The 15,023-nt window shown below is 35.0% G+C and overlaps 4 protein-coding genes across 5 annotated transcripts in view; 2 read left to right on the forward strand and 2 right to left on the reverse strand.

The window, feature by feature from the left end:
* Positions 1-158: 158 nt before the first annotated feature.
* Positions 159-4,487, forward strand: LOC136409286 (dynein regulatory complex subunit 2). The gene is made up of 6 exons (XM_066390696.1): positions 159-340; positions 390-642; positions 692-886; positions 3,036-3,280; positions 3,611-4,016; positions 4,066-4,487. Exons 1-6 carry the CDS (start codon positions 197-199, stop codon positions 4,452-4,454), a joined length of 1,632 nt encoding a protein of 543 aa, XP_066246793.1. The 5' UTR covers positions 159-196; the 3' UTR covers positions 4,455-4,487.
* Obp59a (Odorant-binding protein 59a) lies at positions 929-1,943 on the reverse strand. The gene is made up of 5 exons (XM_066390045.1): positions 1,844-1,943; positions 1,609-1,795; positions 1,324-1,559; positions 1,145-1,271; positions 929-1,095 (listed from the first exon to the last, which is right to left on the reverse strand). Exons 1-5 carry the CDS (start codon positions 1,913-1,915, stop codon positions 989-991), a joined length of 729 nt encoding a protein of 242 aa, XP_066246142.1. The 5' UTR covers positions 1,916-1,943; the 3' UTR covers positions 929-988.
* Positions 4,488-4,850: 363 nt separating the features above from the next.
* LOC136409232 (serendipity locus protein delta-like) lies at positions 4,851-7,172 on the forward strand. The gene is made up of 6 exons (XM_066390604.1): positions 4,851-5,087; positions 5,679-5,930; positions 5,985-6,574; positions 6,624-6,782; positions 6,831-7,047; positions 7,103-7,172. The coding sequence occupies exons 1-6, from the start codon at positions 4,971-4,973 to the stop codon at positions 7,142-7,144; spliced, it is 1,377 nt and encodes a 458-aa protein (XP_066246701.1). The 5' UTR covers positions 4,851-4,970; the 3' UTR covers positions 7,145-7,172.
* Positions 7,173-8,544: 1,372 nt separating this feature from the next.
* The window catches only part of GIIIspla2 (Phospholipase A2 group III), a 33,722-nt gene continuing 27,243 nt past the window's right edge, over positions 8,545-15,023 (reverse strand). For both annotated transcript variants that reach the window (XM_066390621.1, XM_066390620.1), the window contains exon 6: positions 8,545-8,833. In XM_066390621.1, coding sequence (XP_066246718.1) covers positions 8,641-8,833 — 193 coding nt within the window. In that variant the 3' untranslated portion in view covers positions 8,545-8,640. The remainder of the gene's footprint in view (positions 8,834-15,023) is intronic.

A 15,023-nucleotide genomic window follows, 5' to 3' on the forward strand; every position in this document is an offset into this window, starting at 1 on the left:
ATAAATATTTTTGTTTGAATTATCCTTATTCCCATATTTATCATCATGTGGTAAATTATTGATCAAACCAGCAAATAATGCAAAACAAGAAACTTCTCAAAATCGATTCATCATTAGGCAGTTAGCAACCTAACAAACACACCCATTATTATAGGGCTTGTTCAGTTCGGTTATCTTAAAAGTTAATATCTCGAAGATGGCTGGTAAAAAGAAGAAATCCTTGGCCAATAAACTGGCTAGAATGTCTGATGAAGAACGAGCAAGGTATCTTCAACATAAGGCGGAAATGGAGGAAGAAGCGCGAAGAAGAAAGGAGCAACTCATTAGCACTTTCATGAAAGTATGGTATACACACATTATTTTTCGAAAGCCAAAATATTGAATTTTAGAAAAAAATTAAAAAAGAGGAGACTTTTTCCCGTCTAAACCTCGCCAAAATAAACCAAAATTGGCACCAAATAATGCGAAAAATAAAGGTAAAAGAAATGAAAGAGGAAGTTGACTATTTGAAAAATCTCATTGAACGAGTTCTGGAAGATAAAAACAAGAGAATTGACAACTTAATGAATGAACTGGAAGAAGCAGAGGAACAGTATTCAAACAACTTCAACTCTCATTCAATCCATTTGGATATCATCATTGGTAAGTCTCTCCGCGTTCTTCAATTCTGCCTAACCTAACTACTCATCAGAAAACCAGAATGACTATGTTAATAAGCTTCAATCGCAGTATCAAGAAGAGCTTGATGATTTGCTTGACCAAGCCCAAAAAGAAAAAAATACCATTTCACAATCAGCTGAATCTGAAGCTAGGTACTTGAAGACAGTTATTTATGGCCAGGAATTCAAAGCTGTAAGGGAGTTGAAGGATAGTTGGGAAGAATACAGTAAGCGGCTTTATGAGGAAGAGCACAAAGTAAGTTGTTAATGGTTTATTAGCGTTAATAATAATAATATACATAGATACGTAATGCAGATAAGGGCCGATATTAGAATGGAAGATTCCCTACAGGCCAGTCTTCGCAATTGGTCCTCCCCTTCTCTGCTACACATCCTATCAATTTAGATGAAAATTCGCAGGGATTGGTGGAATCAGCTATAAAAAAAATTCAATGTAAAAGAAATCTCTGATTAGAGAAACGTACTTTTCTTAACCAGCTGAAAGCATTCATCTGCAGTTTCTTGCAAAAAGTCCCTAGTTTCTCTTCCAGATGCTGAGTTCAATAAAGTGGAGGCAAATTTGTAATGGTCAGGAAGTCCGTTGGAGTCAGTCTAATAGTTTCCTAAATCTTAATTAAGGGCTTGAATGAAATGATCATCTCACCAACTCAAGTTTTTCAAATATACACTGCAAAATGCAGATTTCACCAGAAGCCGCTACATCATTAGCCTCCTCTTGATTCTCCATTGGGGTGGTCGCCTCGGTGTTCACAGCGTTGGAGAAACTATTTCTGTTTTGTTGGTTGTTGGAGTTGTCAGATCTTCTAGCCCTGCTTGATTCCGTAAATGCAGTCTTCAGGGTGTTTCTAATGCTGCTTGGACTTGCAGTTCTAGGAGTAGCTGGAAATATTGCTTCAAATTTATGCCTAAACAAAGGTTTCCATCTTACCGCGAGTGGCTGGCGGTTCTTCGTCTGAAGATACAGAAAAGTCATTCTCCCCATCATCATCTTCACCACCAGACATGTTGGATGCCAAACTCAAGATGTCTACAAAAGTCTGATTGTCTTTAACGCACTCTGTAAGAACTTTTCTGAATTTCTCGTTGTTCAGCCTAGAAACTCCACATTGCAGGGCCTAAAATCTCACTTTTATTCATCAGTAATTAATAGTTTAGATACTAACCTGGCCAAACTCCGCCACTAACACTGGCAGCAAAAGAACATAAAGAAACTTCATTTCGATTTTTTTCCACATCAAGGCTGCATAAAATACAGTTCAATAGCTACTGGTAAAAGACATTGAGGCTAACAATGTATTTTATATTGCCCATCTGCGTAATAATGTTATTAATTAGAAAATTGGTCAAATGAGAGGATCTATGGCAAATTAGACCAGATGGTTTTGTTTGTTTGATAGCTGTTTGTCAGATTCAATATCCGGTTTTTATGAGAAGTTAATATGCTTCATGATGAGTGGAAATAAACACTTGTCCTTAATTTGATCCTGCGGGAAAGGTTGAAGAAAAAGGTTTTGGAGATGGGTGAGGAGTTTTAATAGTGGATTATTGGTTTAAGCCATGTAATATAATTGCAATATTCCTATATATTTTCATTATAAATACGTAATTTTTCGATAGTTAACAGACGATCAACAGTTTTTTTTTACTAGAATACTAAACTCACCCAGTCAAATTACTTTGGTTAATTACCGCTGATTTCGACCAATTAGATCATATAATTGTTTTTTTTTTAATTTTCTTTCTGCATATATTTTGCATTCTATTACTCTCAAATATCATCAAAATTACATTCATATGCAGTGCATGTATGTACTGACTAGTTTAATCTGAAATTATTTGAAGTATCGACCGTATCGAACATAGAATAGCAAGTAATTATTTGTAATACGAAATCTTTCTGAAGATTTTCCGAACAATCTGATCCAGGCATTTCTGGATCCAAGAAATGGATTAAAATTATCATCCATGGATAATAGCATATTTAGAATCCGCATTTTCCATTTTTGATAGGTAAAACAATTCAGCGGCTGCCTCCTCTGAATTGTTGAATCACCGCACGAAATTAAATATTAGGTAACTGATGTTCATGTTATATATTTCAATATTTTAGAGAATTTGGTAATTCAATTAACATAGTTAATTGATAGTAATTAAATTAACCGATTAAGAAACTCCAAATAGCCATTTAAATTATCTAATCTTTTCATGAATTTTCATGCTTTTCGGAGAGAAAGTGCACTCACCATGTTGACAAGAAAAATGAGAATTTTCTTCAAAGATGTTGAAAAAAATGCCTAAAATGAATACAAATGGAACCTTAATTTCGTTGTTTTAATAATTTTTTCTGTTATTAAGATAATCTTTTACCCCCAAGGACATTTACAGAATTAATCTCTTTCCAGAATAATTCGGCCCTTCGAACCCTACGTAAAACACGTCAGGAAACGGAAATGGCCCTTTGGACGCAAATCTTGAAAGTAGTCCGTTTGTATGTCCAAAGAACGGACGTTCGCCGAAGCCATTTGCAGGAATTACGCAGGATTGATGCGGAAAGCGCCGAGGAAATCCGAAATAACGAGGAGAGAATAATTCGAAAAGAGGTAAAGTTATAGCTTTCCGATGATAGGTTTATAAGCAATTTACTTCCTCGAGAGTTTGTTGATTTTACTAGGAAGAGGTACGGTTTGTGAGATATTAATAAGATAATTTTTCAAAGGTGTGTTTATAAAACAAACGCGCTAAGTACCAGTTAATTGTAGCGGCATTAATTAAAAGAAAAATAAAACTAGGTCTGTAATAACAAACCACCAGTTTGATTACAAAACTATATTACTTGATAACAGTTTAATACGTGCTTTATAAGCAGTTTGGAAGATTTTCTAACAGGAAACACTCACATTCAACACACTTTTAAAGATGATTAATTTCAGGACACTTTCAAAACTTTAACCATCCATTACGAAGATTTGATTAAACAAAAATCCGACAAAATCAACTCCCTAGAGACCGAAGAGACTTTCCTCAAAACCAAATTCCTAAAAGTAAAGAATAGATTGAAACTAGACTTGGAGTTGGATGAAAAGCAGCTGAGATATTTAACAGCTATCTCAAATGAGGTCCTCAACCATTTAGTGCAGCTCTCTGAAAGTGGTAGACATTTACTATCACTTTCTCGCACTTGCCAAAAATATGAAACCGAGAGAGAAAGAGTGATGAAATGGGTGAGTGTGGTAGTGGTTGAAAGGGGCGACACTAAAAACGAAGTTGGTGGAGAAGTTGTAATGACTGATGATGAGAAGCTGTTGCAAAGGGCTTTGGAAATCGAAAATTCTGCAGGTGAGTTTTTGAGAAGTTTCTTCTGATTTATTGCTTCGAGTAATTGTAGATGAACTACTAAGCAAACCCTTTCTGGAGCAAACAAAAAGCCCTAAATTGGCTGCAATTAAAGAAATAAAAGTCCAAACTAAACGATCTCAAGATCACTCAAATGCAGCCACTAAAGGCATTAGAAGAAACTTCCTGGACGCTTGTTATGAAGACTTAGAGAAAATGGAGAACTTCTGGATGGTTTATAATAAGGCTGAAGTGGATATCGTCGAGCTAAAGCAAGAAAAGGCAACTTTGGAGAATGAAAATAAGCACTTGAAAGGGATGATTAGGGCCATATTGGAGGCTGCAGCTCTGGCCAAGACAGTACCGAACAGTACTGTATCAACGATGGTGATTCCAAAAAAGAGGGCTTCCACAGCTCCACTGCACAAAATCATGCTTTGAGTGTATATTTAACAATTTTAATTCGTTCGTTTTGATAAATAGTTCCGTGAATTACACCTTTAAGTTAAAGACCATCTGTAATATGTTTTCGTTAGGAAATACATCAGTTTTATTCTGTCGAATGTTTGCTAGCATACTCGAAGCTTAGCTTCGTTCAGGTATATTTCTCTTGTTAGGTTCTTGGTTCCAATTCATCTAATACTACTGCTACAGTAACAAAAAGCCTCCGTTTTTGTAGTGTTTATAAACTGCCTGAAATATACTCAAAAAAGTGATGAGGATGCCGCAAAAAGCGGAATTTTTTAACATAAACAAATCCAATAAAATAACTTCTCATTCTCGTCTCTAGGAGTGCGACTTTATAATTATTTAAAATATGCCTAGTGAAGCATTTTTCTCGAAAACCTCCATAATGAATTAATATTTGCAAAGAAGTCTGTGAGCTTTTTGCACCTAATAGTGCCAATATACTCAAAATTTTACAAAAAATTTACTCAAAAGTTTCAATTTGGAATTATGAGCCAAAAAGGATTTTGCAGATTGTGTTTAGTAGACGTTCATAAACCGGTTTTGCATGATTGGGCAAACGGAACAAGCTTGAGGAAAAGTTTAATGGAGATTTTTCCTGGAATGGTAAGCACGAGAAACATCGTTAATAAGACGAATCTAGAGTAGATGTAGAATAAAACAGTGCCCCTGAGTTGTGGAAATAGAACTACATTCCCTGATGTAGACTAATAGCAAATGCTTAAATTCATTCCACGTTACCAAACCATCCAGAAAAATTCACATTTATTAAGAATTTAATTTAATTGAAAATTTTAACCCTAGCGACCACGAATTCCATAATATCTAACAAACACGAATATTTATTATTTTAAAACTGGGCCATGGGCAGCTAGAAAATTTCGACCTTAAGGATCATGAAATATTGACACGAAATCTTCTACAGCAAAAGAAGAAAAGAAAGAACGTCCAAGCGCTAACAATGATCTCAAATATATGACAAACTTCAAAATTTATTCCTTGAAAATTGGGCACTTAAATTTCTAGATTAAGGAGACTGAAATGATGGCCCAAGAAAATACATACTCTTAGATATAAATATATTAACGCTTTTCGAAATTCGAGAACCGTCCTTCAAATCTGTCTCTCACTTAAATCTCAAAGATCTCTGGCTTTCGCTCTTTTCTTCTTTAAAGCTTTTTCCATTATTTCGTTCAGAATCTTGACCTCACCCCTTTCCTCCAACTCTGCATCGGCTGCACCAACAGTGTAAACTTCCTTCACACAATGAGGAAAGAATTTGTAATCAGTGATCACAATGTCTCAACTACAAATTGCAAACTCCCAATCTGCAAACTGTGCCATGAACAGGACATGGACTCTATTAAAACATTACCTGCTTTTATAACTCAATCAAATATTAATAGTAGCACAATCATAAAGGAAATCTTAGAAAGTATTTCCCCTTTGGTAAGTTTCATAATTCTTTCTTCAGTTTATGGTAAAACCATTGATACTTTTTAGATGAAATTTGAAGCAAATGAAGAAGTAATCTGTGGAACTTGCTGGTCATGGATTCTGCGGATATACGATTTTAAGAGGTGTTGCATTGCCTGTGATGAAATCCTGAAAATATATTGTTCCAGAAATGAACTTCAAGTTCTAACTCAGAGTCACATTGGTAGTTTTCTTAAAAATCTTCGTAACAGCAATCATTGCTACCGAGAGTTTGCATTCCAACGACAAGATTCAATAGATTTGTTAGATTCGGATGACGAATTCAATGAAGAGCATGAAAGGGCCATTGCGAGGGATGATGCAATAATGATATCAGATGAAGAAAATGAGCAAGAATGTACTAAAAGTATTAAAAGTCAAAGCAGTATTTCGATATTCGATGAGGAAGAAAAAACTCCAATAATAGATGAGGACGATGATACTCAGGAGGGAGTTGTTGATGGAATAATTGAGGGAGAAACCCTTTTAATCAACGACATAAGCGATATATGTGATGGCCATTACACAGAAGAGTGCAACAAAAATAACAACAAAGAACTTGCTACAGATGTCATGATTGATCTCACGTATTCTGATAGTGAGGAGCCTCAACAGAGGTAATTGTCAACCTCATAAATCACCATTTCTGCAGGAATCTCATTGCAGGATTTCTGTACACAAATCCAATTGGGCTTGCCATATTTGCCCTCAAACCTATTCAAGGAAAGAAGGCTTAATTAACCATCTATTAGTCCACGAAAACCCTGTGAACAAATATGGCCGCTTTAGCTGCAAATTTTGCCCTTACAAGAACAACTGGAAAGGGTATTGTTCGTTTTGCGGCCAAACCAGAAATAATTTTTGGAATTTCAGCTCAGTTACAAGACATGAAACAGTACACAAAGTGAAAAATTCAATTACTGCCTTTGAGAATTTGAAGTATATGTGTGTTTACTGCAATCGTCTGTACAAAGTTAAAACTGATGTTCTGCACCATTTGGAGAAACACGTGAAGACTTGGAATAAGTTGCAATGTACCATGTGTTTGTTCACTTGCGAAAAAGGGAATGATTTGAGATTTCATTATAGGGTAAGAGATGAATTACTGGATTGAAAGTATGTTTAAATTTTACATGGATTTTTAGGTTCAGCATAGGGGTGAAGAGGATCCTAATTATAATCCGTAAACGCCAGAGAGATCAAGTTTGTTATAAGTACTAATTTGGGTATTAAATTAAACGTAAAGACTGATTTTGTAGTTTAGGGGAATAAAATATCAACCAAGTCGAGGTTTTCAATTGTTGACAACTAAGTTAAAGCAGGATCTCATAGAGAGGAAGAAACATCAACCTCAATGTTTATTGTTCAAAAATTTTATCAATTTTGACATAATAAACAAATAAATTCGTTACTTATTTAAATCAAAAATCAACTTAAATTCTTCATTAATTAGGTTATTGGTGATACTAATTATATTTTTCTAATTAGTGATTGTCTTTTGATATTTGACCTTCACTTCAGGAGTTGTTTGACAACTTGAAATGCTCATATGGAGCGATCTAGAATACTGATTTTAGATAGAAGTAAAGGTCTGTATATTGTCTAGACCAGAAAAGCATTAAAAAAATTTAACAAGTTAGTGTCCTCAAAAAAGCCCGCTTAAACTGATAATATTCATTTCAAATGATACTGTCTGAAAGGTTACTTTTTTAGTGACGCAAGCATCTGCGTATGCTTTTCAAATGCTGAAAATTCCGACTACCTGGTCACTATAAGAAATTTTAAAATATAAGCTGCTCTCTCTACTTTGCTTAGATTCATGTTAGTATCATGAATAACAGTGCATTAAAAAGAAAGAAAAACAGACAACAGATTATGCAAGTGTAAAAATTTATAATCCCCAAAAAGACAGCTCTCATTAAAATTAAACTAAAGTTTTATTTGATTAAAGGGATCATTTTCTCTATCGTAAAAGTAGTGTAGATGTAGACATCACTGTATATAACCTTAACTTCAATACGAATTTATTGCCGAGAGTGGCAGGACATCATGAAGACTCCTTAACCTACACGCAAATCAAGGCAAATTTTAAAAATTTGTACTGCCGACGCTAGAAAACTACACTTCAGTGAAAAAATATCTATAGCGAGTCTAAAATCGCTGAAATTATGACCTGATTTAGCCGCTTTACTTTGAACTTGGAACAGAATAAGCTATGTTTACACTAAAAAAATTAAACATATTTACTCCTTTCGCTATTTTACCTGTTACTTATCGTCGAAAGTACTGAGACATCAGAGATACTGAATAAACCCACTTAACGATTAAAGCAAATTTATAAGTTCTAATCGCTCGTTTCAATTCCATTTTCAGATTTTTATATAGACTCAAACGTGATTGTTGGGTCTAACTTTACCTTGTCATGTGAAAAAATAAGAACAACGGAGCTGCCTCCTTTTTGCAGCATCGAGCAGGATTTTTAATGAATTTAATTAAGTTCCGGTATCTCTCATTATAGAAACAATCCTTAAGGAATTTACCTGAAGTCGTTTAATCATTCGTAGAAATAAAGCACCATGTATCCTAATTACCTTATATTATCTTCTATCCTTAATCAATTACGTACAATCGTTTCTACAAATTTATACAAAACGTTTGATTATTCCCAACCTCCATCCACAGCCTAAAAAGGCCTATTATTCCTGATAATAGCCTGCTTCACCGTTTTATGCTTCTCGCATTTACCCCACCAAGAGGTCCTCACGCACTTTTTCTTGGGCTTGAGGACGAAGCACTGTGTCTGCACCACATTGAAGAACAATTTCCCTACCAAGTTGGCATCACTGGTGCGTACTGTCTTGAGACACGCCCGAAATCTGGAACAAAGGCTAAATGTAATCGTAAAATTCCTTAAGTTGGCAATAAAATATGGATCAAATGGCCACTTGAAGTCGAGCTTTCTTGTGGCCGATAGGTTTATGATGTTCCGATGATGGCCAGTGCGGTGGACATTTATTTGGTTTATGGCTACTTGCAGAACAACTGGGGCATAAAAGACAAAAACCATCAAGAGGATGAAATTAAAACCTCTTTTTTCGTCTGCAGACGTTTATCTTCCCAATTTAATATTCAGCCAATTTGTTCGGGCCATAAAATCGTTAAAAGAAACAATCAAGGAAGATGATTTATGCTGCAGGAGAGTTTGTTTTTTAAGAATAATAAGCCTCAAATTTTCGATTTCAATCACGATTTTCAATTAGTATACATGCCCAGAACCATGTCAGTAAAGGACACCATAAGCTTTCCGGCACTGCAGCAATTAATCGTATCTATCTGGGCTCTTTCCGACATCGGCATAATCAGACCAACTAACAGAAGAGCAAAGGCGGAACAACCGAATATTAATGATGGCTAAAATTATGATACAGGGTACAATCGAAAGAATATTTAACGGCATGTTAACGAGAACGATAATAAATCTTTCGGTGTTGATGTTTGGATCATTTTCTTTGCCCTCAGGAGTAGGTTTGGTTGGTTCTGATTATAAATTGCAGAGGCGGAGTTTAGCAAGAGAAGCGAGAGTTGATTTTATGGAAAATTCTAGAAGATTCATAACGAAAATAGCTTTAGTTTGATGAAATAAATTTTACTTTTTTTTTCAATTCTTTTTCAGTCTTTTTGTGGCTAAACTGGATGTAGCTACAGTGTATGAATACTTTCCACATAAACCGCTCTGTGCGAAAAAGTGACGCTTCTTGTGGCCCATTGTTAATGCAACAACATGCCTATTTTTATTTATTGTAGGTATAATAAGTCGTTCTCGTGGAAATACTCACTTTATAGCTTTTAAAATCACGAGGTTAATTTTATAAACCCCTCGAATAGAAATAGTGTAAATTCGATAATTCGGCACAAACAAATCGACACGTAATTTTGCTATACTACGTCATCCGAATGTGACGTTTCGCATTAAGGTATTGGAAACAATTGAATAACACTTACGCTGTCAGTGTTAGTGGCGTCTCCGCGTCTCCTTCCGTGCAGCCGCGAAAATCATCAAATTTCAATAGAAAATGTGCAAAAAATTTGGTTCAATTTATATGGACTTGAAGGTTATTCAAATAAAAACGTAATAAGTGATTGTGCGGGATTGTGCTCGTTTGAAAACAGGTAAAAATCACCTTTTAAAATTCAATTTTATTTGCCATTTCCGGGAATATCGTTTCGTTTGCGCTCGGGTCTCCGAAGCCGCACGATCGCTGAGTAGCATGCTTAGAAGGAGCTCAAATTGAATCGAAACAAAAATTTCCGTGATTGAAAAGAAGCCATAGGTGGACGTGAGGCGGAGCAGTGCAGTGCGTGCTGTGTCGAAAATAAATAGTAACTGAAATCTTTCTTCTCAATGACTGGGGAATGACGGTTTTTGTTGACAAAATTCCAAACGGATCATAATTCCAGAAGCTTTATTTGCGTTAAGTTATCGGTATTTGAGGATTGTATCTAATTTAACTTCACTTAATTTCATTTTCTTTGTTGGTGACCACCCTTAGTGGTTTTTATCACTGTTTATAGGTTCTTCCTCAAACACATACACTTTGTATATCATTTTGTTTCGCGTGTCGTTTCCATAGTTGTGTTGATGAGCTGTACGCTCGCAAAACAGGCTGTAAAGCTATTTGAATGTTTGGTGGCCATCGTATTGTCATTCTCGTTCGTTCTATGACTAGTACCTTTGCGAAAGGTATTGTGAAGTTTTTTGTATGTTTTCGTACCGGTACCGATTCTTAGATAATTCAGCCGAGTGGTAGGTAGCATGGCCAGCAAAATATTCGAAATTGTGGACAATTTGGTGAAAACTTTTTTATTCCTGCAAGATTGCAACACCACACTTATGGCTAATGTTCATAAGAGAATTCAATTTATGAAATAGTAAAAAAAATATTAAAGTTGATAGTGGCTTTATCTTTATTAAACGTATTCATTATGAATATGACGTTCGAAATTCTAAATGAGTGTTGTTCTTGAAAAAGTTTCGACTTCTTTTTCGATGAATTTATTTGTCTTTGAAGTAAGAAATGTATTTCTCGGTTTCTTGCTTATTTTTTTATTATTTTGCGCCTCTAAGTGATGTCAATTGGTTTTGCCTGGAAATACTGAAATTTTAATTTGTGGAAAGGCAGTACTGCATTATTTATTCCCTTTATTAATAATTATTACGATTACAAAGGAGTTCTTTAATAGTGATGGCTTACTAACGAGCAAGGTATCATTCCATTTAATTTATCCGTCCATTAAGAACATAAAATATTCTCATCGGCATATTACCATTGATAGTTTTGAGAGTCTTTTACTTTAAGTGGATTAGGGGGGGGCCTCGAGTTATGAAAATTTCACGGTTGCGAATTTAATCATTATAAATATGTTTTATCATTAAATGAAACGACAGAAATTTCCGCCTGGTTATTGATTTTTTCCCTTTCCCTAATCGAAACTCATTTCTAATTGAGTTCCCAATAATTCCCAACATAAAAATAAATTATTTGAATTGATCAGTAATTTTGAATTTAAAACAATCGCAGAATATTTACACTGCATGGAAGATATGTGACATAATCCATTTTATAGCTATGGTATTATTTTTGTAAATTATTCAACAGCAGCAATGATCCAAAAATCGCATAATTACGTGTCTTGGCGCCACAGTAGACCCAATACACACCAAAGATATCGCATTTTGCTTCCGTTTCCTGCATCTCCATCGCGAGAATCAGTGGGCCGACCGCGGCATTCTGCATCGCAGGATCTCGCTGCCAGATCCTCCTGTTGTGGCTCCACCTACAAAACACCGCGAAATTGCGCGATCCGTGTAGCAGGAACCCAGAACGATGACGAAAGTAAAATATGAGAATGTATACTTTAAACTAGCAGTTGTTATATCTGTCGGTCCTGCTGCCTGATATTTTCTACACAGATCGTACAGGGTAGGATTCGGTTTACAATTCGATTGTTAAGAATGTGAATATTTATTAAAGATACATACTCATACTTTATTTTCTTTGCCATAATATTGATTTAAATCCCGTTTCTTTCTGACTCTCGAGTTAAATTTGTACATGGGTAAACCACTTATTTCCATCCTCCTGTATTCATTCAGGTCTCAATAAAGAGGTAATAGAACCCTCTTTTTATCATTTTCTTCGTTTCCTTCTTCTCTCTCGAACCTGAATGCTACTTGTTTGCCAGGTTTTCCTGCTCGTGCAGTTCTTTACGTTCTATCTCAGTTGTATCTCATTATAGATATAATATCTCTTCAAGTCATATTAATTTCAGTTATAAAAACTTTAAGTGTCTACCAATTTAAAAACTTGAAACATCTACCAATCTAAAAACCCATGATAAATGATGAAAATAAGGACGAATATCCGTATCAGCATGGGCTTAGAATTCCAAAAATGCACGTAACCCCTGCTGTGCTAAAATTGCGTAAAACCAATGCCTCATCTCATAATATTATGCAATTGTGTCAATTACTACATAACCAATAAGATCAAAGCAAAAACAAGTTATTCCTGAAAAACTTCCAGTGCAACATGCCTTTTCCTTAAACGAATAAATCAATAATTAATATCTGTTAAATAATTAATTCCGCTCTACGTATCGATACTTGTGATTGATTTAAAGCCGACAATATCGAAAGTTGAAATCCTTTTAAGGGCATCGTTCACAGCCTCATTACTTCTCAATCCACGGGGCTGTCAAGTTAATTTTTCGCTCAATTAAACACGAAGATACTGATCGTGAAGTCGAGATTTAATCCTATTAGTTGTTTAAATCCTAATATTTCATATCTTCCTGCTAGAAAATCATTGAGACTTGTTATGGGTATCAATTGAACGTCTACGAGAGGTCTATTATTATGCGATATTTCATGTTTATTATGGCAGTACTGAAGTAGGTTAATAAGCAGAAATAGTTTTGTGATTGGTGTAGAATCATTTCCTTATGGTTAAGGTTGTTTAAAGTTGCTATTTGTTTTTCTTCCGTTTGAAGTTTTCTTGCCTTATGAAGCTTTGCATGTGATTTTCACATTTAAATTTAATTTCTAAAACTATTGACCTTAGATTCAGAAATTCACGTTCGATACCGCATTCAGCCGCCTGAGTTAAATTGGCACTTCATAAAAGTTAAAAATTTTCATTAAATATACAACTTTTTTAATTTATTATTCATTATCGATTTCATGAAAAGATTCTAAATATAATAGTTTCATAGAAGTTTCTAAAAAATTTCGCTCAAATATACTGAGATATGAGAGGGGTGAGAGGGGAACATTTCGTATTTGTACCTCGTTGATGGGGGCTTCTAACCTGCACAGGATTATTTTTTACTTTCAGTGCTTGAAATATGGCATATCACTTCCTGGTTTTGATATCTCCTAAGAGCATTTTTCGGGTTCCAAGACTACATAACATCTAGGTCGAATACAGAATCTGCATCGGTCAATTAGAGTAACAAAATATATTAAAAAAATTCAAATTTTTCTAAAAATTCTTTAAAAAAATTTATCTTACTCTTCAAATTGTATGCCCGAATATCTCGCGAACCTGTAAGGTAATTGCCTCAAAAAGCGGCTCAAATCAATCGTTTTGAAGAGCTTTATAAGTCTGCCAAAATCGGGTTGTAATGTTTCTTCTAGTACCTAAAATATGGTTCCTTCTGATATCTCGTTTTGCGATTTTGAAAGTGTCTCAACATGGAGAACCAAAAAGTAATAAGAAAATAAGTTTAAATTTCTTAAATCTTTTAACATAATTTCATAAAGGATTCAAAGTAATTTTGCTTTGAATTTCGATATCAAGATTAACTCTAAAAACCTTCAAATTCTAGAAGGTCTGGTGGTCGACATAATATCCAATTAAATCGTTTTAACGAAGAAACGGCAAATCCAAATTATGAAGTAATCAGTAAATTAAAACACTCTAATCTTCACCTCATTGATATCCTCACACAGCATATTCCAAAATAACGAAACTACATAATTTCTGTTTTAACATCATCATACTTCCATAATGTGTATATACTTGGAGCCTTCTTCTATTACTGCCTCGCAGATTAATGATAACTTTCCTTAGATTTCATTACAAAACAGAAAGAAAAATATATGTACACTTCAAGCATTACGTTATAGACCAATGTGAAAGAACATATTGTTCTTGAAATACCTAATTAGGTGCTTCAGGTATACTAGCATAATAATTACAGTCAGTTATTTCAGCTTCGTAATAATTAGCATTCCAGAAAATCGATCTGCCACGTTACAAAGAAGGAATGCAATTCAGACCTGAGAACCTTAAAACACCTTCTCAATGGTGATTGATATACATACTAAAATGAAGGCTAAAAGAAGTCAAAGATGCCTGATCATGATGACGGTTGAAAATTGGAACCTCTTGCAGATACAAAAACACTTGAAAATGCAAACAATCGAGGATTCAGGACAACTTGTAAAGTTGTAAATTAAAGGTGTGGAGCACGATTACAAATGCGTATCGTCCTGTTTTTGTTACCGGCAAGGGGTCTCTTTGGTGACAAGCCGAAAAATCCGACATGTGACAGGCGCACACAATAAATAGGGTTCTCTCTATAGAGATTCTTATCCCCATTGTTGCAAGTCAATGTCCGAAATGATCTACTAATTCGTCGAAAATCGGGTTCGGAAAGGGCTTCTAGCGGCAACATTGCACTCTCTCAAGTTTCATCAATTAATTCTGTGACCGCAAGTATTAGCACTTGTGACAAGGATAATAATTTATAAAGCCTTATCTGAGATCTGGAATCAGAATCTGAAATAAGCGACAAGGGACCATCTTTTACCTGAGGCCGCTTCCCAACCGGTTGCTCCTCTGCCCTTTTGTCTTTATCCACCGAATTGACCAGCATATTAACTTAATTTAATTAGATAAAGGGGTCACCAGCGGACTCATAATGAAGGCTTCGTTTGGGTGAAAAAAGGAAATTTAGTCGTGGAAGGAATTTTAATTATCGTCACGTTCCTGGGATTGCTGC

Source organism: Euwallacea similis, chromosome 5 (genome assembly GCF_039881205.1).
Source record: "Euwallacea similis isolate ESF13 chromosome 5, ESF131.1, whole genome shotgun sequence".
Taxonomy (NCBI): Eukaryota; Metazoa; Arthropoda; class Insecta; order Coleoptera; family Curculionidae; genus Euwallacea; species Euwallacea similis.

Bases quoted from the DNA above. Each gene is read 5' to 3' on its own strand.
- LOC136409286 (XM_066390696.1), top strand. From the start codon at position 197: ATGGCTGGTAAAAAGAAGAAATCCTTGGCCAATAAACTGGCTAGAATG. The intron at 3,281-3,610 runs GTAAAGTTATAG...GATTAATTTCAG, and splicing joins AGAGAATAATTCGAAAAGAG to GACACTTTCAAAACTTTAAC. The intron at 4,017-4,065 runs GTGAGTTTTTGA...GAGTAATTGTAG, and splicing joins GGAAATCGAAAATTCTGCAG to ATGAACTACTAAGCAAACCC.
- Obp59a (XM_066390045.1), bottom strand. From the start codon at position 1,915: ATGTGGAAAAAAATCGAAATGAAGTTTCTTTATGTTCTTTTGCTGCCA. The intron at 1,560-1,608 runs GTAAGATGGAAA...CAATATTTCCAG, and splicing joins AGAACCGCCAGCCACTCGCG to CTACTCCTAGAACTGCAAGT. The intron at 1,272-1,323 runs GTGAGATGATCA...GGAAACTATTAG, and splicing joins TATTTGAAAAACTTGAGTTG to ACTGACTCCAACGGACTTCC.
- LOC136409232 (XM_066390604.1), top strand. From the start codon at position 4,971: ATGAGCCAAAAAGGATTTTGCAGATTGTGTTTAGTAGACGTTCATAAA. The intron at 5,088-5,678 runs GTAAGCACGAGA...TATTTCGTTCAG, and splicing joins TGGAGATTTTTCCTGGAATG to AATCTTGACCTCACCCCTTT. The intron at 5,931-5,984 runs GTAAGTTTCATA...GATACTTTTTAG, and splicing joins TAGAAAGTATTTCCCCTTTG to ATGAAATTTGAAGCAAATGA.